This window comes from Leptosomus discolor, chromosome 2 (genome assembly GCF_034619465.1).
Source record: "Leptosomus discolor isolate bLepDis1 chromosome 2, bLepDis1.hap2, whole genome shotgun sequence".
NCBI classification, from domain to species: domain Eukaryota; kingdom Metazoa; phylum Chordata; class Aves; order Leptosomiformes; family Leptosomidae; genus Leptosomus; species Leptosomus discolor.
The window spans coordinates 78706614-78733634 of NC_141392.1; the positions used below are offsets into that span (position 1 = coordinate 78706614).

The 27021-nt window shown below is 40.3% G+C and overlaps 1 protein-coding gene across 1 annotated transcript; it reads left to right on the plus strand.

Moving 5' to 3' along the window:
- Positions 1-276: 276 nt before the first annotated feature.
- On the plus strand, positions 277-27021 carry POPDC1 (popeye domain cAMP effector 1). The gene is made up of 7 exons (XM_086461336.1): positions 277-499; positions 2668-2792; positions 12574-12761; positions 13717-13825; positions 15808-15975; positions 19173-19314; positions 26897-27021. Exons 1-7 carry the CDS (start codon positions 277-279, stop codon positions 27019-27021), a joined length of 1080 nt encoding a protein of 359 aa, XP_086317462.1.

Genomic DNA, 27021 nt, shown 5'->3' on the forward strand with positions numbered 1-27021 from the left:
CATTGGTAATAAATTTAATTTTCTCCGAGTCGTCTGTTTTGCCCATGACAGTAATTGGTGAGTGATCTCTCCCTGTTCTTATCTTGACCCACAAGCCTTTTGTTGTATTTTCTCTCCTCTGTCCAGCTGAGGAGGGGAGTGATAGAGCGGCTTTGTTGGGCACCTGGTGTCCAGCCAGGGTCAACCCACCACAGTATGCCTAACACATTCCAGTTTAGTGCACAGTCATTTTAATTTTTTCCTCTCTCTCTGTCTCTCATTGCAGGAGTCTCCAAGATGAATACTACAGCAATGAGCCCACTTGCTGTTACACCACTAGGTTTTGTTCCAGATTTAAAAAATGCCACACTTGTGCCTTTCAATGAGACTGCATGTGAAAACTGGAAAGAGATTCATCATCTTGTTTTCCACGTGGCAAACATTTGCTTTGCAGTTGGACTGGTTATTCCAACTACTCTGAATCTTCATATGATTTTTCTGCGGGGTCTGCTCACCATAGGTAGGAGAATTATTCTGGAGAGATTTGCAGCCTTCCTGTGACAGAAATAGCAGTTTGACTGTTATGGAGCTTTCTCCTGGACCCTTCAGCTTATGGTGAAATTTCAGTACAAATTCGTGGTCTTTGTACTCTGATGAAGGTGTTTGGGTGTCTGTTCTGACCCTGACAGACCTTTTCTGTAAAGATTTTATGTCTCTAGGCTCTTAAAACTTCCCAAAAATACAACTTGCATCTTCAAAACTTTGTAGATGTCAACTACAAAACAAGTGGACCCCATTTACTTCTGACATGACTGGCTGCTTAAAGTTCATTAAATTCCAAATCACAGTTAGGTCTACGGATCTTTAAGACCTTAATTTTAGATTTCAAGTACGTACGCTGACTGATATGTCTGCAATAAGTGAGGTTTTTCTTGAGAAGCTTGGTGTTGCCCCACATGTTCTTTAAGTCTGTGTTCAAACACGTGGCATTTGTGAATCACAGGGTTATTTTCCTTCCTTTAGAAGTGCGGGCTTTCAATACGGAGTGCAGCCTGTGTTCTTAAGTCAGTCATATTTCCTCCACTGCCAAAAGGCATCTTGTGATAACCAAAATTTGACTTCAGAGGAAAAATTAAATTTGGCATGCTTGAGACTAAGCAAGCATGGTTCCATTTGTGATACTCTTGCAGTCCCTCAGCTATTTCAGAGCCCCAGTTATTTGTGTGGGACAAGGTCTGTGTGATCAAAGGAGTAGTAGTGGTGAGTCATTGCAGGGTAAGAAGGATAAACCTGGGTATATCACAACACAGCATGCTTAAGTAGTTTCAAATGCAAATGCTTATTCATAAAACTGACCCATGTATTGTATGATAGAACTTCTATGGTTGGACTTACAATGATCCTGCCTTTTCTTTTTTTATAGCTATTACAGGAAAACTTACCAAAAGAGACTGCACTGAGGACCAAGGTTCTGAGGATTGCAAGACTTTGTGTAGTTCTTGTTTTAAAAGCGATGGGAGCTCTGCTCTTGCCGAGCCTGTCACTTTGGTCTGTAGGACTTGCTGCATTTTAAAGAGTTAGGGAATTGGAGTTTTTTGCACTTAGTCTGTGGGCAGGAGAGGTAATGAAGTCTGGTTCCTAGGGATCTGTCCCCTTTGCTTTGATGACCCTGCCCCACCTCTGTCCTGCTCCACGGTGTCGCTCCCCTTCAATACTTCCAGGACTCATGTCCTCCCATCCCTTGTAGTCTAATTAACCAGCTGATCAAGAGTCATCATGTTGTTGTTTTTCTGATCCGTACATAAGTGCTGCCTGGCCAATCAGCAACCCAGACAGAATACTGAGTTCATGAAGTCAGCATCGTCTTCAGGGAGAAAGGGGAAAGGGACACAAATTTGGCACCTTGTCCTTCTTGTTGTCCTTACATGAAACTTAAGGGAAAATATCTGTGACCTTTACAGCCATCTCTGAGATGATACGTTCACAGTTATCTGGGAGAGACTCGCTGATGCATAATCTATCATTTGATAAGTGTTGTCTTTGTAGGCTAAAAATAGTACCCCTGATGATACAGAATGAATAATAACAATTGCTTTAAAGGATAAGGCAAAGTAAAGTGACTAAAAAAAGGGTAAGCATTTGAAATTTTCTGTGATGTCATGGAAGAGAATTCAGGTTCTTGATGTGACCTTGTCAAAATGCAGCAATGACCTTTCTTTAAATTTTCAAAAATATCTATGCATGACTTCAGGAGAGGTTTTTTTTGGTTCTCGTTTGTCTGATTAATGCAATACTAGTAATAAAGTTTTGTGAGCTACTTAATTTTTTTTTTTGTACTTAAGATACACTCTTCCCCTATGACATTGTAGTAACAGACCATTGTGGGCTGCACCTTTCTGCTTTCCCCAGCCCTGATCTGGATTATTGTTGCTCCAGTACTGCAGTCCCATGCAACAGGACTGCAGTCTGCTGTCAACCTTCTCTCAGTGTGCCTGTTTGTAGCTTTGTAGGGATTAACTCTGCTGCCAGGTCATGCATTGATCCGCAGAGGCAAACTGCAGTAAAGCTTGTAGAATATATTGCTTTTCAGGATAATTACACCCAGTGGACATGTTCTTGGTGACTTTATACAAATATGTTTATTGTTCAGTGAAATTTAACTTCCTCTTTTTTTCTAAATTTTCACAGGGTGTGCATTGTTCATCATTTGGGCTACACTCTACCGTTGTGCCTTGGACATAATGATCTGGAATTCTGTGTTTTTGGTTGTCAACCTCTTACATTTCATATACCTAGTGTATAAAAGAAGACCGGTATGTATACCAGCTAAATTGCACAACCAGTCTAGTAAGATGCAAGAAAATGGAAATTTTACTCATGTTTGCTGGACAAACCAATGAATTTCACAGCAGTTCTTAAATTAGACAGAAGTTCTTTTGGACAAAATCAGTTAGCTAATTCAGGAAGGATCCAGACCATGAGTACGATCTGATGCAGTACATAATTATTTTCTTGAAAAATTATTTAACTTTAGAAGTTACTCTTGGCTGGTTTTGGCAGTTGTGTTTGGTTTCGGTGGTACAGAAGGGCGTTCATTGTTTCTTTGCAGAGAGACCAGAAATGGTATTTTGGGGTTTGTGTATTTCTTTCTGTTTGTGGGTTTTTTGTCATGTTCCCCACCCAGAAGCGTACATGCATACAGACCTCCTGAAATAAAATCCTAAAATACTTAAAACTAAGCGTTCCAGAACAGTAATTTTTTTTTAATTGGGAATTTGGGAGGGATTAGACTTTCCTACCTCACTTTTAAGTCTTGAATATTCTCTGTGGTGGGAGAGGAGACTGATAAATGACAAGTGCCCTGATACTGTTATTTCAACATAGAAACAAATGCTGATGTCCATTTATAAATGATCTTCACACTCTTTGCTTTGCTGACAAGTGCTTTAGTCCATATGTTTCGTACTGCTGTATTCATTTTAAATGTAAATGAAAGGTAAGTGAGATGCTCCTGCTCTTTTTGAACATCTGTGGGACTCGGAAATAAGCAGGAAAATTCAGTAACGTGTGGGAAGAGCAGTATTAAGTAAGATGATCCCTTCCTTTTATCCCATTTAGTGCATTCATTGCATTTTGAGGGTCATGTCTGGGAATTTTTCAACTCCTTTTGTTGCCCTCAGAAGGATGCATTGGGATAACTTCAAATGCACTCTAAGTATAATTGAAGTGTATGCCAAAAATACAGGATTCTTTGCCCTGCCTTCAGCTAAATGTATATCCAATAGATATACATTTACTTATTTTTATTTTGTCAGTATTATTCATCTAGAAGTATATTCTGATTCTGCAAAATGATTAGCAACCCAACCTTCTGTTGGTATGTGCACACCAAAACTAGATAATCTTTAATATAATAGTTGCTATTGTGTGCCAATCAAATATTAATGAAGTGCTAAGTGTTAAAAATATTAATATTACATTCTGTAGTCTCCAAAATCTAAGGCAGACAGATTTATAATGTAAAGATTACAGGAATAAATATGGGGTTATGTTCAGCAGAATAACTCTGCCTTTGCCCAAAATCAGACACCTTCTGCAAGTGTGTAACAGCTGGTACAAAAAAAGAAAATCTGATTGGAAATAAGCTCTTCACCAAGTCAACACAGAAAGCAGCTAGGAAATTAGCAACCTCCTCCTTTCCTGGCAAGGCAGCATAGAGCTTGACTTCTGTCTTGCTTAGAAGATATCTTAAAACTAGCTAGGCTGATCTACTACTAGACATTTATAGATGTGTAGTAAATATTTCTAGTCATTTAAATTACTCTTAGAGTAATCTTTCCAGTTAAAGGGCAAGTTCCTCTTTAGTTTGTATTGCTAATGTTATTTTAACCTAGTCACAGAATCACAGAATGTTAGGGGTTGGAAGGGACCTCGAAAGATCTAGTCCAACCCCCCTACCAGAGCAGAATATCGAAATGCAGCAGTATGGTAAAACGGCACTGTATTTCTGCAAGTCAGCAGTGGTCATGCTGTCCAATGCACCACACAAAGTAACAGTGGTGATAATGCAGAGCCAGTGAAGCCGGACCCTACCTGTTTGTGTCTGCAGGTACTCTGTTTTTTCATAGGGGATGAGCTTATGCTGTGTTCTTTTTCCCTCAGTGAAGGCACGAAGCTAGCATGTTCTGCTTCCCCTCAACCCAGCCACTAATTGAGCATTTTAATATCATGTTGAGACCTTTAGTCCTCTGTCAGATGGGACAGGAATTGGCTAACAGTCAGAAATTATTGCAAGAGGCAGGAGCACATAGCTGTTAACCTCATTTACCTAGAATACCAAGCCCTAAAACTTGACTGTATTTTAAAAGTGAATTTTGGCATGTGTCCTTAGAACAGGGGTAGTGGTCCTTAGATTCATACCCATCCAACCCTTTCCAAAAATCTAAATAAAAGGTTATTGGAGAATGAAGGAGCATCTTGGGAGGAGAATACACTGTTTTGTGCTCTAGTAAAAAAAAAATAAAAATATCGCTTTACAATGTGTAAATCGCTACAGAATGAAGAAAGAAAAACATTTTCTTCTGTGATTACAGTTGTATAGTAAAAGCTGTGTTGGCATAAGCTGGGGTTTTTTGTGCATTATGGTATGGACTTCATCCTGTTGAATTGCCAGCTTTTTTCGCTAGCTTGTCTAGTAAATTTGTGAGCAGAATTATTTGTAGGAGTTAGGATAAGTGGTAGAAGTGGATTAAGTACTCTACGGGTGGGTTTAAAAAGAAGGAAAAGAGAATTATGTAAAGACATGAAACTTTACTGATAAACTGTCAGTCACCAGAGTTGGTAGAACTTTACCTCTAAGAGTAAGGGCTAGAGGACCTGCCTTTAACTTTGCTCTCTGTTTCTGTAACCCTTCTTCACTGGCTATGTAACCACAGCAGAACTGAGGTGCTTGTTGCTCCCTTAAACTGTGCACCATATACATGTGGTGCCAAACGACAGCTATTCTTATATAGAATAAACTGGAGTTCTAGGCAGAGAATGTTACAGGAACCATAGGAAAATAGACTTTGGTGGGCATCTTCTAAAACGCTGTGCAAGTTAAGGATTTCAACAAATTGAGCCAGAGCAAGCTGTCAAAGGAAGAAGAATTTAAAGGAAATGAGTGATGGTAGAAGGGCTGAAATCTTTACCAGTATGGCTAAAGACAACTGCAAAACAAACTGGTAAGCAACAGCAAATAAAAAGAGGTTAAAGCTTAAATTGCATCTGCCTACAAGGATAACTTGAGTACATTACTTACAGGTGTTAACAAAGGAAGGGTTCTACCTGCAGCGGTGTTCCTCCAGTATGGAGCACAGATTAACCCAAAGGTTACCATCTTCAGGGCTACATGACCCTTACAATGTAAAGCTTAGTGAAGCGTTAGTTCTGATAGCCTAGTCATGTAGTGGCTTAAATCATTAAAGCCTTGATAAATATATTAATTGTAAAACTAGAAAAATAAATAATTAAAGACTTAAAATAATGTCAGTACTTTTCTTTCCCTGAAGTTTAAGAAATTACGGAAATTTAAGAAATTCATGAACATCACATGAAAAATATTACACTATTTTAATTGTTGTAATACATAATATTGTAAGTAACTTTTTTTAAAGCAGGTTGTTTGTTTTTGTTGGTTTTTTTTTAAAGCACCCCACACACACATCTTAACACTAGTTCCTTTTCAGGTTTAGTTCTCAGGTCACTGACCAACAATGAGATGATATAGAAGTATATCCTTTTTTTTTTTTCCCCAAAATATCTGAAAGGAAACATAGTGTAAGATAAGTCTTTTTTTTTTTCTCCTTTAGAACGTTTATTCAAGGCACAGAATTTGGGCAGAACTTCTAAGAGTGAACAACAGTTGAGTTGCATAACAGCTTTGGGTGGGACAAGATGAGAAGCTTAAACCTGCATGGTTTTTTTCTGTTCTGTGGTGTAAGTCCTGCATAAAGAAGTTTAGTATCTGGCTCTTGTTAGAGCCTACCTAAATACTTCCCATGTCCTGGCAAGAATGCCAGACAGCTGTTTGCACCCAACTTGATCTATGGTGTGGAAGCTGTTCAGACAGCTGCACTTTGACTTTGCTGGCTCCTGAGTGAAACCAGAGGAGAGCAGGGCTTCCGAGGGGGCTGGAGTTCCCCCTGCACCTGTGGACAGCAAGCTTGTGCTCCAGCCACTGACCTGAAATGTGGTTTAGCCACATATTGTGCTGTTTGACTTCATGCTAGAGCATAGAAGGAGCACTTACACCACTAGATTGGTGTAGCCTACTAGGAGGTAAGCTAACAGGTCTGGCATTCACCTGAGTGCAGTGCCTGCCACATTATATGCTCGTGCTTGACTGTCTCCTAACTTGGTTACAACATCATCAAGGGACTGTCCTGTGCTTGTACTTGGGTCCAGCAATGTTTAAATAGTCTTTGTGGTGATTTGGGGTATTTTTGTTTAATCTGTCTTTGCATGACTCCTGTCACTGTATCTGATTGTGGCCTAGGATTTGTGCTGTAAGGTAACATGTATACCAAATTACAGGAAATGTAAAACTACTCGTTTCACTTTTATCCTTATATGAATTTCTGTACTGTAGCTTTTTCTCTCTGGCCATGGCAAAACATAGCGTTGTTCCATAGAGAAGGATGAGAAAATTTTCTCAAAGTATAAAGCATGGAAAGGTCTAATGAAAATTCTGTCTGTACAGTGAGGGTACAAACACTTGTGTTAACAAATGACAGATAATAAGTAGTTGAAGTCAACTGTATTTAAAATAGTTTCCTGCATGTATATGCTAACTCTGTGTATCCCACCATGATCAAAATATGGTCTTCCACCAGTTCCATGAACAACAAAAGTGACATGGTTGAATCTTAAGTTTCCTCTTTCGTGTTTGTCAGGTAAAACCTCTCTGTCACATAAGTCATAGTCATTTAGCCTGACCTTTGTAGATGTGGACACCCCTCTTTCAAAATACCGTTTTGTGGCAATAAAGCTTGCAGCACTTAGTTCAAATCAATGTCCCTGGCTCTATACTCCAGATCTTGAACAGAATGAGGGAGCTTGCTGGAGCAGTCTTCCATGTGAAGAGTTCCTAGATGCTCCTTCTGGTGAGACTGGAGTTACAACCACAAGAGCTGCCTTAAACCAAATGTCATTTCTCTTGAACGCAAATGGATGACTACATCTTGACAATCTATAATTTTGGATAGAGAACAGAGTAAAATCATGAAACCACCACCATAGATGCCTTTACTGAATCTTTTTCTTTTGGATTCTGCAGTATTGAACTGCTTTCTAAAGACAGAAATATGCAGGAAATAGAAACAGTAAAATGTAGGAGGAATATCAAACACTTTTAACTGGGAAGTGCTCTACATAGGCATTGACTGTTTTCTTAGATAGTCTCAGTCACATTCTGATACTTGTCCTGAAGTATTACATCATTCAGGACATGGGCACTGCCAGAAATGAAAGGCCTCTGAGAGGAAGCATATGATACTTGAGTCTTAACAGTTAAGAACACTTTCAAAGAGCACAAATAATTATTCATGGTCTCTACTTCTGTGCCAGTAGCTTTAACTTATGAAGTAGGAATTGGAATCATCTTGTCTTACTTCATCCATCTCCAAGTTAAACCTCCAATTTAAGCTTGTTGTCCAGTGAGATTCAAGCCACCCGTGCAGTATCTGTTCAAGATGTGATAGTGCCATCCCTCTCCACTGGCTGGAAAAGAAGCTCACACAGCCATTATAACCAGCTACTAACCTAGCTTTGTATGGTCATAGGTGAGATGCACTTCATTGCTGCTCTCTAGCAGTATAAGGAGAAAAAAATCAAATTGGTTCACACTACTCTAAACAGTAACACCATGAAGAACTGTAGTCTGGCTTTCAGACGATTTGTATCCCTACCATTGCAGGTGTTTTCTGGCAACTGAGAGTACTCAGCTTCTCTGAAAACGAGGCTGTTTGTACCTAGTAAGTTATGTGGATTTAAATAATAGCTGAAATTATATGGAAACAGAATAATATCCAAAACAATATATGAATCTCTTTGTTGCAGGCTATGATCAGCAAGCTTAGTTAGTGACACCTGGTAGTCATGCATGTCTTCTTAGCTGTCTTACATATTCTGTTTATTATGAACATGAAGGCTGTTTTTACGCTTTTCCTATAGAAAGCTAGAAAATGAAAAAAATCTTAGGAACTCATTTTGAATTAAATTTTCTGTCTGCAATTATTATATTGTCCATCTCAATTTTATTTAGTCATCCTCACAAATAATGTTTTTTAAGGCAAGAAAGGAATGGAAGAAGTAATTACAAGTTAGTCATATTACAAAATGAATAATTGATATGTTCAGTTGTTAAATATTTATTTTATTAAATGGAGCATGCAAAATAGCAGCGAGTTTCTTTTCTGACCAGAAGATTATTTCTGTGGTTTGGACTCCTTGGAGATTTACAAATTTGGCTTTTTTAGTCTGAGTGGAAGCTGAAAGAGTCTAATCAGTGTCTCTACAGAGCTCTGACTCGGAGCTCTGGCAGCATCCCAGGATATTTCAACTGCTGCCGAACAAAACATTACACCTACCTGTACAGCTCATTTGGAATGTGACCCACAAGCATGACTGGAGGAGCAGTCAGCTGTGCCTGTGAAGGGTGAATAGTCTGTTATGAGGGAGACCATCTAAAGTCTATCTGCAGTGTCCAATCTGATCAGTCTTTAAGAAAGTGGTTATGCCTGATTTCTCTTCTAAATGTTATACATTAGAGGAAGATCATGAGACCTGAATTATTCACTAGTTACAGGACTGCATTTGTACTCCAGGGCCAAATCCTGTCGTCGGGTCTGTGTTGTTTTGAATTCAGCAGTCTTTGGAGCTACTTATATGTTCATCTGAGAGGAATTTATCTATCTTTGAGTTGCAGTGGTCATCTATAGAAAGAGGTGCATATTAAATTGGTACAGCTGCTAAAAATGAGGCTCCTGGAGAACCTGTCAGCAAAACAAATAGTCATCTAACTTTACAGGTATATGGCACATAGTTTGAAATCAAACAGTTCAGGGCAACGCTGAACACAATTTCTCTCGCCAGTTTAAATTTAATCCTTGTTTTGTCCACGTAGATGTCCTCTGAGGTTTTAAAGACTGTGGCATAAGGAACATACAGGAAATTCAAAACGTGGGTTTTGTATAAATGTAGTCACTGGTGGAAGACTTAGTAATTGATTCTGTGAAGCCAGTGTAACTTCAGGTCAGGTGACATCGTGGATGTCATTATTCATCAGGAGCCCTGATAGCATGCACCCATAAGTGCTGATGTTACTGTGAGGCCACTCTTGGTAGTCTTTGAACAATCATGGCGACTGGGAGAAGTGCTGTAGGAGTGAAGGAAAGCAAATGCCACTCCTTTCTTCAAAAAGGGGAAGAAGGAGGACCCAGGGACCTGCAGGACAGTCAGCCTTGCATCAGTCCCTGGAAAGGTGATGGAGTAGTTAATCGTGGAAACCATTTCTATGCATGTGAAGGACAAGAAGGTGATTGGGAGCAGTCAGCATGGATTCACAATGGGGAAGTCCTGCTTAAGCAACCTGAAAATGTCCTACGATGAAATGTCTGGCCAGATAGATGAGTGGTGAACGTTGTCTACCTTAATTTCAGTAAGGCTTTCAACACTATCTCCCATAAAATCCTCAGAGAAGTTGTGAAGTATAGGCTGGGTGACGACACAGTGAGATGGATTGAAAACTGGCTGAATGTCTGGGCTGAGTGTAGTAATCGGGGGTATGAAGTCTAGTTGGAGGTGTATGCACTGGCAGTTTAACCTAGGGGTCAATGCTATGTCCAGTTCTCTTTAACACCTTCATTAATGATCTGGATGATAGGGCAGAGCGTATCCTGATGACACAAAAATGGCTGATAGGCCAGGAGGTTGGGAAGCCATCTAGAGAGACCTCAGCAGACTGGAGAAATGGACCAACAGGAACCTCATGAAGTGCAACAAGTGCGAAGTCCTGCACCTGGGGAGGAGTAACCCCATGTACCAGCACATGCCACAGCCTGACCAGCTGGAAAACAGCTTTGCAGAAAAGAACCTGCGGGCCCTGGTGGACAAGTTGAACATGAGTCAGCAATGTGCCCTTGTGACAAAGAGAGACAACAGCGTTCAGCACTAGTGAGACTTATCTGGAGGGCTGGGGCTGGGCTTTTCCAGTAGAAGAGAGACCTGGACTTACTGGAGAGAGTCCAATGAAGGGCCATGAAGATGATTAAGGGACTGGAGCATCTCTTCTGTAAGGAGAGCTGGGACTGTTTAGCCTGGAGAAGAGAAAGCTCAGGGGGATCTTATCAATGTATGTAAATACCTGAAGGGAGGGTGCAAAGAGGATGGAGCCAGGCTCTTTCCAGTGGTGCCCAGTGGCAGGACCAGAGGCAATGGGCACAAACTGAAACACAGGAGGCTCCATCTGAACATCAGGAAACACCTCGTTACTGTGAGGGTGACTGAGCATGGGTACTGCGTGCCCAGAGGCGTTGTGGAGTCTCCATCCTTGGGAATATTCAAAAACCGTCTGGATGTAGTCCCGCACAACCTTGCTGTAGGTGACCCTGCCTGAGCAGAGGAATGGACCAGATGACCTCCAGAGGTCCTGTCCAACCTCAACCATGCTGGGATTCTATGACTCTATTAATCTTGTCAATGTTTGTATTCTAGCCCTCCTCTTCTCTGTCCTCATACCATTTCTGGGGCAGAGGTTAATTTATAGGAGTTTCTGCCTCAGCTCAATTTGTTCTGTGTTTAAATAAACTTGAAATGCAGCAAGGAAGCCACCTCAATTTTCCAAAATCTTTTCATTATGCTTGATTTACTGTTTCACATGCACATGTAATTCTACTGAGAAGAGCTCAGGGACAATTTTTGATGTGGAATACATACATCCTTTAGTGACTAAAGACTAGTATTTTCACCCTAAAATGCTGTCCTGGGGAAGGCACAGGGGGTACGTGGCAGTTTGAAGCCCTTATGGGCTCAGACAGCCAGGGGCCTCCCATGGTCGTTCTGGATTCTCCAGCTCCTCCAGCCACAACTTGACCAGAAGTTTCTTGATTCCCACTGTTGGCTACCATCTGCTGAAAAGTGACTGTTGAACTCCTGTGCTGTCACCTTCTTCCCCTCCCCTGTTTTTAATATTAAATACAAAAAGAAATCTAGAAAATTGTGTAGACTTGGAATATTCTTATTTGTTGAAGTGGTGACTCTTTTCCTTCTTCCCTGCCTTTTTTTTCTTGGTGGCTCTTCTTTATTCTATGTATATTTTATCTTTTAATTATTTGATGCTTATTGTTCTGATTTGTTTTCCTCCCAGCAAATATTCAGGCTTTGTTCAGGCTGCCTCTGCTTTCAGGGAGGCTGGGATACTGTCTTGCTCCCTGCTGCCTTCATTCAGAAAAGACTTCCAGGCTTGGGATTTCAGCCAACATCCTTTCCCTCATTGCTGCTGCCTGAGTTTGGGTGGGCTCCTAGATGTGGGATGTTCAGCTGGCAATGTTTTTTTTCCTCCCTCATCACACGTGGTTTCAATATGATGGGTTTGTTTTTCAGGACTAGCTTTTCTACTACAAGTAAGCCAAGAAGCTCAGGGATGAAAGAGGCTCCCAGGAGAGCCTGAGATATGGCCAGAACAAGGTGTGCATGTCGTGTGAAAAATGCGGGCAACCTCTTTTTTTTTTTTTCTGTGTAATTCTGCCCAAGTCATAGTCACTGTTACATCAACAGAAGTCTCTGAACACTCCTTGTTCCTGATTTAATGTGCCACTTGAATGTAACAGCTTTCCAAAGCGCCAGTGTGCCAACCTGGCTAATTTTAGGTAAGGTTCTGGTCACCCCGTCATAGGCAGCGTTTGTGGATAGATTTCACACGTTTACCACTTCTTTCCTTGCCTAAACATGACAAAGATGTTCCTCAAACATAGCAACTAAAGCATTCATGCAGTCTTACCCTTTTTTTACCTAATGCATTTGTGTTTATTGATGTCTTTTGTTTTTGCATTCTAGATCAAGATAGAGAAGGAGCTTAGCAGTCTCTACAAGCGGATGTTTGAACCTCTCCATGTGCCTCCGGAGCTCTTCCAAAGACTAACTGGACAGTTCTGCAACATTCAGACTTTAAAGACAGGTCAAGCCTACGCTGCAGAAGATAAAACATCAGTTGATGACAGGCTAAGCATCCTGCTGAAGGGGAAGTAGGTTCTGTAAAGCTTGGGGACAGTCTTAGGCTTTGTGTGATGGCTGAATAGATTAGGAAGTTGTGGGGGTTTTGTTAGCTTTTAAAATGTTATTTGGAGCGCGTTATCATCTATAACCAAATAGTCTATAGGTATACTGTTTTGTGACATTGTTTTCAAGTGACAGTGATGTCTCTTACTGGGAGCAGATTATATCTCCATTTGTACGTGCAACTGTATAGATTTTAGTAGGAATTATGTTTGTATAATACCAAAAGCAGCTTCTTCCAGAACAACAAAGAGATTTGTTTTGAGTCTTAGTTATCTAAGTCATCTTCTTAGTGCATTCTCAGGTTTCAAGGTTAAAAAATACTGTGCATGAGGAAAGGAAAAAAATATCGCTCCAGTAGACTTTAAAACAACAGGCATATTGGAACTCATTCATTGCACATGTATGTGTAAGCAAAGAGGGGCAGGTGCACTGCCCGGAGGCTGACAGGACCCGGGTGAGAAAGGGTAAAATAAATGCCCATGGCCAGGCTGTAATCTTGAAGCTTTTGCTAAGTTTTGGCCTATGTTTTAACCAGTTTCTGTTGATGGCAATGGTGATGTCAGACTTCATTTTCCTTTGAAGTCATTAGTTGCTCATTACTGCAAAGCTAGTTATCTAAAGGAAGCCTGATTCTGGTCTGGCTGTATAGCATAACCCTGCAGACCTTTTTCATTTCGAATACAATGTTTTGAGGATAAGCACCACGTTTGGCAACTCGAATTGGCTGGCAGCCTGTTCTGCTTGGAATCAGTGGAGGTTTAGGCAGAAAAATGGTAGCTCTGGGGCTGAAATTCCGGAAGATGAACATATTTTTGCCTGTTACCTACTGCTTTACAATTGTCAATAATCATGTCCTAATTTAGATTAAATTAATCAACCTCCACGACTTTAAAATGTTGTTTCATACATTTTTATTTCCAGAATGAAGGTGTCTTACCGAGGGCATTTTCTGCACAATATTTACCCCTGTGCCTTTATAGATTCTCCTGAATTTCGATCAACGCAGATGAACCGGGGTGAGAAATTCCAGGTACACTTTGGTTCAAATGTCGCTGGATGTGAGCTGATGGGATCACTAAGAGCATAAATTTGAATAACAGTGAACTATTTGACTTCCACAATTTTGCTAGCTTTCTAGTACTGGTGTTTCATGATGGACTGTATCAAAAATAACTTTTAGAGTCAAATGCTGCAAAACAGTGTTATGATGGTGTTTGCTGAGTGATCTGGCTTTTGCTGTTCTGTTCTCTTTTACTGTTTCCAAGTTTATTTTCTGTTAAGACATTATTCAGGACAAATTTAATACAGTAGCTTTACTGGAAAAAGAGGTGAGGAGTGTCATCACTGGTTCAAAAACAGAAAAGGAAAAATAATTATTGTAATATTTGGTGTTAGTAAAATGAAAGGCTGAAAATTCAGGCACTAGTACTTTAAAATAGGTATTTATCTAAATGTTTTAATGTTTCTGTCACTTTGAAAGTTGGTAAAGCAACATAAGCTGAAAGAAATCACAGTGTTTTAAATAAAAATATTCATGTGGGGAACAATAAGTGTATATGTCTCTAGCAATGTAATTATGCTAGTATGTTAAAGGATATATTATACTATAGCTTTTGGGGAAAAAATACTGTTAAAGAAGTTGGTTTTTTTCCCCCATAGTACTGAAATGGCTATTTTGCTGCCTCTTACTTAATGTTCTTTGACTGGGTATGTGTAGTAATGACTGGACTGAGGCTGTCTGGGTACCTCCACGCTGATAACCTGGCAGAAGGGGAGGGAGGGAGAGCAATGTAGACTCTAAAATCAGTGACTGATGTCATATGTTCCAGTGAAATACTAGGCTTAACGCCAAGGAGAGAGGATTGTCCAGATGCATTCGTTTCGCAGCAGTGAGGCGTCCTGCAGCACGGCCGCCCTCTCGGCCCAGCCTGTTTCTCTTGTAAGCGACTGGGTACAGATCGGTCCCTCTGAAGGGAAAAGGCTTATGCCTCAACTTCTGCCTGCCTTAAAAACTCGTGTAATGTGGTGGGGTGTACGTCCTTCACTCCTGAGTTCTGCTTGTTACTGCCGCATGAACACTCAGCCTTGCCGTTGCAAGAGGACAGGGATGCAATCTTCAGGACCCCATCTGCTGGCAACGCTGGCAAATTCTTCCTCAGCCTGTGTGCTTATATTACAGTCTGTGAAGTTAAAATCCACGGATACGTGACAGTTTCCTATTAATCTTTAGGCTTTATATATTTTTAATTTTTCAGGAGGTAACGTTAGCTTGTGACAGCAGAGAGCACCCGATTTCTTCGTAGATGACTGACTTTCCCTTGCAAATACGCCGCTGGGTATCACAGAGCGGTGCAGGTTTCGGTGTGCCATTGCCCTCTGCTGGCACAGGGGGACGAACCTGACAGGTCCAGCCTCCCTGGAGAGGGTGCAAGCTCCTCTGTAACTACCGATAGCTGAATTATCAGTAACTGAGTAAACGGACCCTTAGCTCAGCTGCTGGAAGGTGGTACTTGTGGGATCAGCAGGCTGACCATGAAAAGAGAAAGTTGAAAATACTTCTTTTTTTTTCTTTTTTTTTTTTTTTAAATCAGTGAAAACTCTTTGATGGAGACCTTTGGATTATGCCAGTTGTTCCCGTTTGGTGACAGCGACATAAAATAAAGTCAAGCAACATGTAGGCCTATTGGAATGCAAGTAGTGTTATCACTGTAGGACTGACTTTATATGTGAATCTCCTCTAAGATAAGTTCTTGTACAGTTCGGGCACTTATGAGAGATTTCCCCAATTATCTCCCCGCAGGTTTTCTGAAAAACAAACTGGCCATGCCTATCAGTTAAAAATATGATGATAATAAATATCTGAGATTATTTACATTTGGAATTATCACATTTGAAGGGATACCCAAAAGTTTTATGGCTTTAAGAGTTATTTTAACTGGAGGCACAAGTAAAATGGTATCACTTACTTTAAAGCGAAAGAAAAGTGCTAATTTTGAGCATGTATTTTCTCAGGTCACCATTATCGCAGATGATAACTGCAAGTTCCTGTGCTGGTCCAGAGAAAGGCTGACATATTTTCTAGAATCTGAGCCATTTCTTTATGAGATCTTTAAGTATCTTATTGGCAAAGATATTACAAATAAACTCTATTCATTGAATGACCCGACCTTAAATGACAAGGTAAGCAACTGAAGTTTCATTTGGGAATTTTCCTACCACACACAAATGTATCATTACTTCAACTTTAAATCATCTTAAAACACCTTTTTTTAACCTGCTGCTATCAGCTGCTGAATTCACACTCATTGCCTTTTAGTGCCAAAGCATGATTCAGTGCAACGTTTTTGTCAGAAGCAATATTGGTTAAAGTTAGCATAGTAATGCGCAAGAAAGATGAATAATCGAGATTCAGAACTGATCAGCTGGCACAAGTATTGCTAGCCAACTAGTGGACATGAAGGCTGCTGGCTGAAAAGGTGCTTCTCCCTGGAGAGCCTTTCTTATTAACAAGTGGATGCCTTTGTACACAGAAGCTTCAGGGGTTTTTCTTAAAGAATTTTCTTGCTGGGGTCGAACATCTGGGTAATACTGATTGCCAAGAAGAATAATTTTAACATGTGTTAGAGGGTTGTGAATACAAAAAAAAAGGGGGAATGTTAGGTTGATATGTAGTTAGTGGAAGGAGACATACTATATATATATATAAAAATATAGATACGTATAAAATATTTAGTGATCTGAATATAACTTATTCTTCTTTGCATGTAGAAGGAGTGTGTTAGTAAGTGGTCTGGCTGTAGTCATGGATATACTGAGTATCTTGGTTTACTTTAATTTTGTCTCCTTACATGGCTTTTCAAGATTTGGATGGTAACTCAGCTGCTGATGGGTTTTTTATTATTTATATAGGGGCTGTAGGGTTCTTATATATAATTTATTTGAAGAACTTTCACTATCATTTATGAAAAGCTTTATAATTTTACAATACAGTATTTTTGTATTCTGTCTGTATTTATTTAACTCACACTAACTCAGAGCAAAAATCCTTCTTATTAGATTGCCCATGAATATTTCATATATAGGTTAAACAGTTACTTCTGCAAAGTTGCGAATTTACTAGAAAACACTCCAAAAGGAATGACTGCCACTGCTACTATACGACAGACTTCAGCAGGTGTAACTTGTAATGTCTTTATGGCTAATTAGACATTGTAAGTTTTCTCAATTTTTGTACTGGCTGTAGAAAGAGAAAAGAAAGAATTGCTGGAGAAACAATTCCACAGCAATAACGCACTGCTTATTCTGCCTTCTGGTCAATGAAATAGAGGATTACACTGTCTTGCAGTCAGATCCTCAAAACTGTATCGGATCACTGTTTTCGTCTTACTAACGTGTAAGATACTTTATCGCAGTAAGATAAAAATGATCTAGCAGGTATGTACCGTCTGTAAAATACATCTCAAAGTGTGTGGTTAGCGCTTTTTTATTAAAAAAGAATGAGGGGGGAATGTTCTGTATTAAAACCCCCTTCTGCATAGATAGAAATTAATTAATGGAATATGGCATCTGAAAGGAACATGTAGCAATGCACCTCCTGTGTGTGCGTTCAGACTGCCTCTCCTCAGACTGCTGTTCTTCACTCTCCTACTCACCTTGTCTTTTTTTTTCTCTTTTCCACCTCTTTTTACCTCTTTCTTCTTTTTTCTATTTTCCTTTTTCTTTTTTCTCCTGTTCTCCGTTTTATTTTCCTCTTTTCTTTCTTTCCTTCCATCATTTTCTTTTTCTTTTATACACAGATGACAGCATTAGAGTGTCATGCCTGGTATACAAAGTTATCTGCAATAAACTTGGGCTGCTGACTTCTGGCACTATAGAGCTTCCACATGAGTACAAATATTCCTTGAAATGGAATTATAATGAAGTGTTCATTGTAATGTTGTAATTGGTTGTTTTTAAGTGAAAGATTCTTGTCATACCTTCTAAGTATTAAACACCAAATTCCCCCCTTCCATTGACTTAACATCTGCATACTTCAGCTTCCATTTCGTATCAAGTCTTTGTTTTTAGTGACAACAGTCCCATGAATTTAAGATTATTGTAACTGTTTTATCACAGTAACTTTTGAAAATGTATGTTATAAAAATTAAGAGTGAGCATTTGGGAAATTTGTAGTACTTTTTTATTCTTCCTCAAATGAAAATCCTGTTGCGTGAGCCCTTCCTACGTAACGTTGGACAAGAACTGTCAAGTAAATTCACCTTCATTTCCCCATTGCCAGCACCCTATGCACACATCACAGGCTTAATTGTCAAATATACGTATTACTGGTGTCTTTAATGATTTTTAACTGGTGACAATCTCAACAGAAAATTTTGTAGTTGACTTCTGTACACAGGGAACATACAAGATAACTAAAATTCAGTATAGATTATTAATATTCAAGATGGTAATAAAAATATAAGAATATCAATTAATTGGATGTTGGAAAACAGAAAAGTATCCATTTATTTTCAAGGAACCTTGTGATTTTCTCCTACCTAAGCAGCTTTTCACTACTGTTAGGAAAATAGTCATTCCTCTCCGCATGAAATAGGATGCTAATTCCTGACTTAAAGTTCAGTAAAGTGGAGTTATCCATTATGCTTTTGTCATTGATTACTACCTTTCACATACACCTAAAATAGCATTCTGACTTGCTACTTAATACTTAACAAGGTACAGTGTATGGTTTAATATAAATATTACAGTACAAAGGCTTCTCAGGAGGATTACTCAAAGCAAACAGAAGCTCCTAAGACCATTTGACAGGGAGAGGATAATGTTCATGTAATGCATTTAATCTGTCTTCAGTAAAAACAAGGGCCAAATGATCATCTACTAGGAAGCAGTGACGCTCACTGTTTTCTACATGATGAAGTGAAAAGCCAAGGAAGTTAACAAGTTTCTGTTAAGATATGAATTGCTAAACTCTCTATATAGCATGCTGTCGTGTTTAGCAAGGAGGACCAGGCTAATTATAAAGACTGTATTTAACTGCAAAGCGTCAAACCTGAATAATGAATGACCAAGTAACTGAAGTGAGCCTTTCTGTAGGAAAATACATGACAGGAAAAGTCCAGTGCAAAACAGAATTGAAATTGAATAATTAACCTGAGATTTCATGCTTGTCAGTGTTCTGATTCCAGTATATTACTGACATCTTCTGTTTTCATTTAAATCAATTTATACTGCATAGAATCTGCTATAACCAGTTTCTTGATTCATGAATAGCTGTAGCTGAGACCAGAGCACCTACTACAGGGGAAATAGCTCTTTTCCGTTTTTATTTTAATCTACTTGATACCTTTTTTAAAAAAATAATTATTTAATTTTTTTAGGCTTCAAAAAAGATTGATCGACAGCCTAGTCTTTGCTCACAGCTCTCTGTGATGCAGATGAGAAACAGTATGGCCAGTACCAGTGACAGTGAAGATGGCTTGCAGATGTTTCTTCGTGGGACTTCCTCTGCATCCTCTCTTCGTGAGTGCTCAAAGTAGATCATGCCAGTTTTGAACACAGCTTGGTTGATCATCAGAGATGATTGTAGAACTCCTGTTGTCTTCAGTGGGATCAGACTGTAGCTTTTTGGATGCTGCTGTACATCAATTAAGTAGAGGGACCTAGCTGTAGGGAGTTCATAAGATGCAAAAGGCTTTGTATGCTAACTGAAGCTACCTCATGTAGATACTGGCAAAATAGCGTGTATTGTAAGAATTTTTGGCATAATGTGATTGTGTAGGCATAGTATGGAATGTTGGTAGCAATGAGGCAAAACTGGGAATGTACAGTGCCTGTCACAGTATCTCCTTTGGTCTGTGACTGATGCTTGTAGAAATTAAAAACCCAAACAAAACATTTCCCCTCAGCAACTTAGTGTTCTGTGTTTCCTCCTGAGATAGTTTCTATTGGCAGGGCATGGAGAAATGTGGTGTACAACGCATATTTTGATGCCATCTGGAAAATGTCCAAATATCCTCTCAGGCTGTCCTCTCCTGTGCTTTGTATGACAGGAGTAGTAGAGAACAGTTAAAGTGATTGAAGAAAACATGTCTAACCTTTTTGCTTCTAGTCTTGGAATTTATTCCTTCATAGAAACTTTCTAAATGATTCTTTCTAGGCTTTTGGTATTGTTTATTTTCAATTCCCCTGAATCTAAACTTCAACAGTAGCCTGAACTCTGAAAGCAGCTTTTGAACAAAAAAAAAATCCAGAATATGCTCAATTTTCTCATTTGGCATCAGCTGTTAGTTTAACAGAATTTAAAAGTATTATATGGGATTATTTATTTTTATTTGGGAAATATTAGCCGTTAGTAATTACAATTCAAATGAATGAGGAAAAAAATGACCGCTAGTTATCTGTTATGATTAAACTCTCTGCTAAGAAGAGAAAGTGTTTTAAAGTATTTGCACTTTCCTGTTTAATTCTCTGTTTTCCATTGTGTTCCTCACAGTTCTTATCCAGGAACCCCTTCAGACTTGGAGGGCCTATCTGTTTTCACTCCTTAACATTTGTATAGTCTGCCTACCTGGACAGATGGAAGCAAAAGCCCTGCTAGTGTTTCACCCTACTAGAATGTTGAGGGTGACACCTGGGATATAGTTTGATGAAAATGCCAGTCTTTTTTTTTTCTCCTCTGTTTCCTGAAAGGACATTTAGAATCACAGAACAGTTGAGGTTGGAAGGAACCTCTGGAGATCGCCTAGTCCAACACAGTGTTCAAAGCAGGGTCAGCTAGAGCAGGTTGCTCAGGGCCATGTCCAGTCAAGCTTTGAATATTTCCAAGGTGGAAGTTTTCACAGCCTCTCTGGGCAACCTGTTCCAGGGCCTTACCACCCTCATGGTGAAAAGATTTCCCTTATTTCAACCATAACTGTTGTCCTTTATTCTTTAGTGCATGCCTCCAAGAAGAGTCTGGCTCTGTCTTCTTAATACCCTTCCATTAGGTAGGCAAAGACAACAGTAAGATCCCCTGAGAGCCTTCTGTTCCTAAGGCTGAACACACCTAGCTCTTGCAGCCTCTCTGCATACATCATGTGCTCCAGCCTCTGACCATCTTGGTTGCTCTCCACTGCACTTGCTTGAGTATGTCCATGTCTTTCTTGTACGGGGAAGCGCAAAACTGGACACAGCACTCCAGATGCTGTCTCACAAGTGCCAAGTAGAGGGCATTAATCTCTTTCATTGACCTGCTGGCTTATGCTCTTGCTAATATGGCCCAACATATGCTGCTGATGTGGCCCAGTATATGGATGGCCTTCCTCACTGCAGGGGCACTCTGCTGACTCATACTCCATTTTGTGTCCACCAGGACCCCCAGGTCTGTTTCTGCAAAGCTGTTTTCCAACCAGTGGATGCCCAGGCTGTACTGCTATGTAGGTTTGTTGTGTTCCAGGTGCAGGAATTTTCCTTTGTTTGAACTTCATGTGCTTTCTGTCAGTTCTTTTCTCCTGCCTCTGAAGGCCCATTCAGACAAGCCGCACTACCCTCTATCAACAGTTTCCCTCACTACTTGGCTGTTGGCTGTGAACTTGACAGGAGCGCACTCCATCCCGTCGTCTAAGTCATTCATATATTGAACATTATAGGCCTTGGTATTGACCCTCAGGGGACACTGCTGGTAACCAACTGCCAGCTGGGTTTTGTACTGCTGTTCACCACCCTGTGAACTCAGCAGTCCAGCAGATTTTTCACCCAAGCTGCAGTCCCTGTATCCAGTCCATTTCTCACCCATTTGACTGGAAGGATTCTATGGCAGGCTGTGGAGAGCCATGCTACAGCCCAGGAAACAACATCCAGTGTACTCCATTCATCCACAGAGCCCGTAATCTCACCGCAGAAGGCGGTCACACTGGTCAGGCACAATCTGCCCATGGTACATCCACACTGGCTGTTCCCAGTCACCTTCCCATCCTTCATGTGCTTGGACCATGGCTTTGAGGAAGACAGGCTCCATAATCTTCCTGGGGACTGAGGGCAGGCTGACAGGCCAATAGGTCCCTGGGTGCTCCTCCTTGCCCTTCTTGAAAATGGCTGTGACATTGGCCTTTTTTCCTTTCCCCTGACTGCCATTACCTTTCCAAGATGATAGAGAGGGGTCCTGCAATTGCATCAGCCAACCCTCAGCACCCTTGGATGCAGCCCATGTGATTCCACAGTCTTGTATTTGCCCCATTGACTTAAGTGATCCCGAACTCAGTCCAACTTTCCTGCAAGTCAAGTGTCGCTCTCCCAGTCTCTCCCACTAGACTCGGAGACCTGAGAGGCCTCAGGACAAACCCATGAAGTAAAAACTGAAGCAAAAAAGGTATTGAGTATGTCAGCCTTTTCCCTGTCCCTAGGTCCCACGCCTCACTGAGCCATGGCCTTACAGTTTCCCTGGTCTTCCTTTTGTTGCTGATGTATTTGTAGAAGCCGTTTTTATTGCTCTTCACTAGATCCAGGTCCAGCTGAGCTTTGGCTTTTCTAATTCCATCCCTGCATGCTTGGGCCATATTTCTGTATTGACCCCCAAGCAGCAGCTCATCCCTGCTTTCACTTCATGTGTGTGTGTTTGATCTCTGTCAGGACTTTCCTGTTCATCTACACCAGCTACACCAGCCTTCATCTATGCCAGCCTTCTACCACGCTTGCTCAACTTTCTGTGCACTGGAACAGACTGTCAGTGTGTTTTGAAGAAGGTGTCCTTGAAGATCAACCATCTGTCCTTGGGTCCCTTTGCCCTTGCAGGCCATCTCCCATGGGTTCCTGCCAAGAGTAGACAGTTCCCTGTCCTGAGGTCCGGGGTTGTAACTCTATTTGCCTTGTACGCTTCTCAGTATCTTAAACACCGCCAGCTCCTGGACACTGCAGCCAAGGTTACCATCAGCCTTCAGCTCCCTGATGAGTTCTTCCTTGTTCATCAGTGACAGGTCCAGCAGAGCACCTTCCCTAATTGGTTCATCGATCACTTGTGTGAAGAAATGGTCTGCTACGCTCTCCAGAAGTCTCCCGGACTGCTTGCTCCCAGCCCTGTTGCCTTTCTACCAGACAGTGGAGTGGTTAAAGTTCCCCACGAGTACCAAGGCCTACGATCATGAGGCTTCATCCAGTTGTCTAAAGAAGGCTTCTGTCTACTTGCTCTTCTTGATCAGGCAGCCTGTAGCAGATACCTGCCACAAAGTGTCCGGTGTTGGTCTGTTCTCTGGTCTTTACCTGTAAGCTCTCGACTGGCTCTTCACCTGTTCCACGGCAATTGGAGCTACTCCTTTGCGTAGAGAGCCCTTGGACAAATTTGCACACCCAGGAGCCTGAAAGAAATTGTAAAACTGTGTTTGTGCAATTAGCTAGAATTAAAATTCTCTTTCAGGCTTAGCAGCAAAACACTTACAACAGTATTTCAGCTTTGGGAGAAAGTAAGCTAAATGCATGACGTGTTCAGCTGTAACTACATTAATCCCTAAGATGCATCCATGCTTAGCACATACTTGATAAATACACTGTTCTCTGTTGTACTTTTCCTTCATTTGTGTACCATATTTTCTGGTGTATGGAGTGTACTTTCCCAAAAGAGGGGTTTAACTGTCTTTAATGTTCTGAAATTGCTCGGTCCAGCAGTGGTTGGTGTAGTTGATACCATCACTGCCAGCACCCCGCTGTGGCAGCAGGCTCCTGAGTCTAATCCTTCCTTTACTTTTGAGGAGACAGAGGGGTTACCCGTACAGCAGTGTATCATACACCTCAGGAAATGCTGTCATTTGTTTCTTCTTTGCATTTTGATTAATGCGAAATTTCTGATTCTGTAAAAGTTTGATAAAAATTCTTGATGAAACATTATTTATCTCACTAAACTGTAACGCTTCAATCTTTCTTTTTGCCAAGATATCTTGTTAGTTCTTCCTGGGTACTGTCATTGCCAATGATGGTTTGCTACCAAGGTGAGCTCTGCTTAAAGATTTGTATTCAATGTGGATTGTGGCCATGTATGCACTTTTTCTCAGATCACAGGGGAAAACTGAACAAAAAAGCTGCTATTTACCTTACCACTGCTGTGTTTTCAAAAATCTTCTCCTGGGTGCTCTCAGTGCAGCAGTCAGTCTTTTTTTTTTTTTTTGACTGTTTTTTAGGATTCAGCATGAAATACGTTGCTGAGGCTTGCTGTCCCAGTGTTGTTCCCTTGGATCTTCCTTCTTCAATCATACATTTGTTTATTTAAAAACAAACAAACAAAATCTAAAAGTGAGGAACATATGGAAACGACAAACTTTTTTTTTTAATTAGAAGAAATTAATAAGAGAAACTTATTTGTACAGGAGCTCTACAGGAATAGGAATCATTGCTAGGTGATTGATTGTTGTGTGAACAAAAGCTTCCTGTTACAAATATGATATTTGACTACTATGGTACATATAAGTTTTATTCTCCTAATTTCCATATTCTTGAAAAATTGGACATTTATATTTTTGTGTCACGCAAACTTTTTAAATTATGCTTTTATCTGTGCTACGAGCAATAAGCTTTGACTCATTTTCTCAAGAAATTTAAATAAGCTTTTTTCAAAGTGTTTAGTAGTGAAAGGGTGAAAAATACTAATTAGTAGGTCGCAAAATATGATTACTGACAAAACTGTGTTTTGGATTTAATTAACTAAGAAACTCAACTAACTGTTTGCTTTTATATTAAGGAAATAACCAACAAGAGTTCTATAATGCTTACGGAGTGAGTCGTTTGCAGCATGATGTTTTCTGTTGATAACATCACATTAACTCAGCAGGCATCCTCAAAAAGGTATTAAAGTGGGATTTGTTCATCACGTGATACTTGTGCTTGACATCCATTATCTGTCTGTGTGTAAATTATTAGTAAATGAAATTGGTGTATCCTTTTTTCCAAAATTTGAGCTACACTGAAATAGTTCAACCTGATCGCAAGGGTAGCTTCACCTGACTTTCAGACCTTTAAAAAGCGTTTCAGTATTAGTTTCTATTCAATAATTCTATTGCTTCATAGTCATTCATGCACTTATTAGCGACACAGTCTCTTTTTCTATGCTACTTGGTTTACGTTATTCAAATTTGCTGGTCTATGAATCTGTATTTGCAAACTTCTAAGCCAAGCAGGAGTGCAGAAAGGTTTTGTTTTGGTAATACTTTTATTGGTATTACCTCATTTTGTGTGCTCCCTGTGTTATACCCAGCTTATGGTTAAAAGCAGGATTTGGTTTCATGGTAAATGCCATTTTAATAGGTATTTGGGCTTAGGTCCTTGAGAGAGGGCAACAGAGTAGCATATGGAACCCTGGGTTCAAAGTTTGACTCAGTCTCTTGAACGTCTGTCCAACCCTGGATAGAGGCGTCAGTAGACAAGGTTTTTGGAGAAAATAAGGGCATGTCTCTGAACCAAACAGCTTGACAGTGTTAAACCTTTATTGGATTGTGTTAAACAGACTTATGGCTTCTTACTTATGATTTCTGTAGAGAACTAAGCAATTTTAAACAGAAGAAAACCATTCTAAAAATGGCAATAAACTGTACCAATACTAAAACCTAAAAAAGAAAAAAAGCCGAAACTGTAATTCATCATTTTCAGGCATCCTTTCACCTTTGAGTGTAATTACTTGGTGTCTCCCAGAAAAGTCAAATTTATGTCCAAGTGTACCCACAAATCTTGGATTTATGATCTATTTAGATTATCTGACCATCACTTGCTTAGGCCATAAAAACGCATCTGTGTGAAAAGGGGTTAACAATATTTTAAAAAGTGTTCGAGTAACCCTTTATCATGGCAGTTAAAGTAGTTTTTCAATGTCAAAAGAAAATACTAATACATTTTTAACATTAAAAGTTCTAAAAAGCTAATTCTAAACAGTGTTTGTGTGAATGTGACTTTAAAATACAGTAATACAATAACTGGTCTTGCCTGTAGCTGTATTTTGTTCTCTATGTAACACGTGCAGTGCAACAGAGTCCTTCTTTGTCAATAGGCTTCCTTAGCAGAGCACTTTACATCTGATAAACTTTTTTTAAAGTAATAAGAACAGCCCTGCAATAAAAGTCTTGTGGCTATCAGTATTTTTTTTTAAAGAAAATTTGAATTTTTAGCTTGTGTACAGACCATTTGTCAGACAGGACCATGGCCTCTTGCTCTTTTCTTCTCAGATGGTATTTCAAAGATTTCCCTAATCTTTTTGGACATCTTTAGCTGTTTACAACCTTGTACCATTGTGGCGGTTTATCTCTAGAAGAGGGGACTGAGAGAAAAAAATGTCCAAGTGCAGATGCAATTTCAGCGTGAACAATGGGAAATAAACCTGTTTGGCTGATGGCAAAGGAGTTCTGTGGTTTAACCCTCATGCTGAAAATTTAACTACAATAGAGGTAGTTTGCAGCAGTAACTTGCACAAAAACTCCATTTAATGTCTCATCAGCAATAGCTGTGGTGTGTGCTCCGCTCTGGCAAGCTCTGCGAGTTGCTGCTTTTCTGAAAGATTGTCTTGGAGCAATGAAGTCACTGTCAGTCCAAAGTTCACTGGCCTTCGCTGCTGATCTTGTTTTCTCTGTGGTTGTTTATGGGGGTATTACATTTCCCGTAAGTTTTACATGATCATGTTTTTGAGGCAGTTAGGGCTGCGATCAGGTACTCACCTGAGGTTTGCCCCGTACACCGAGCAATTTTTTCATAGCCAAGGCAAGTGTGCAAGTGTACGTTCCTTTTGTGCTTGGGGCAGCCGTTCACATCGTCGTCTGTGGAGAGGAGCTGGTGGGTGAGTGTAATGATAAGAAAATGATTGCCAGGGACACGGTGTTGGGCACCTCATGCTGTCAGGATACGCACTGAATTTGGGGAGAATACTGTGCCTGTGGCCAGCCGCGGGGTTTGAACCCCAGAGGCGTTGCTGGTTCGCAGCAGCGTGGCTGTCCCGTGTGTAGAATTTCCTGATGCCTGTGGCCGAGTAACAAAGAAACCTTCACTTACCACAAGAGAACTAGGACAGGATCGTCAGATTGTGTACATCTTGTCACACATAGGTGTACGTAGCAGGTATGTGTTAAATTAATTGGTGGTTTCTCTGTAACTGTGGCAGGCGCGGGCCGGACGTCTCCCTACCTGAGAACTTCGGCAAAAATGAAGCCAATAGAAGAAAGTGTGGAAGATGACGTCTTTGAAGCACCATCTGCTGATAAGCTTGAACTCCAGCGGCTGCCTTAA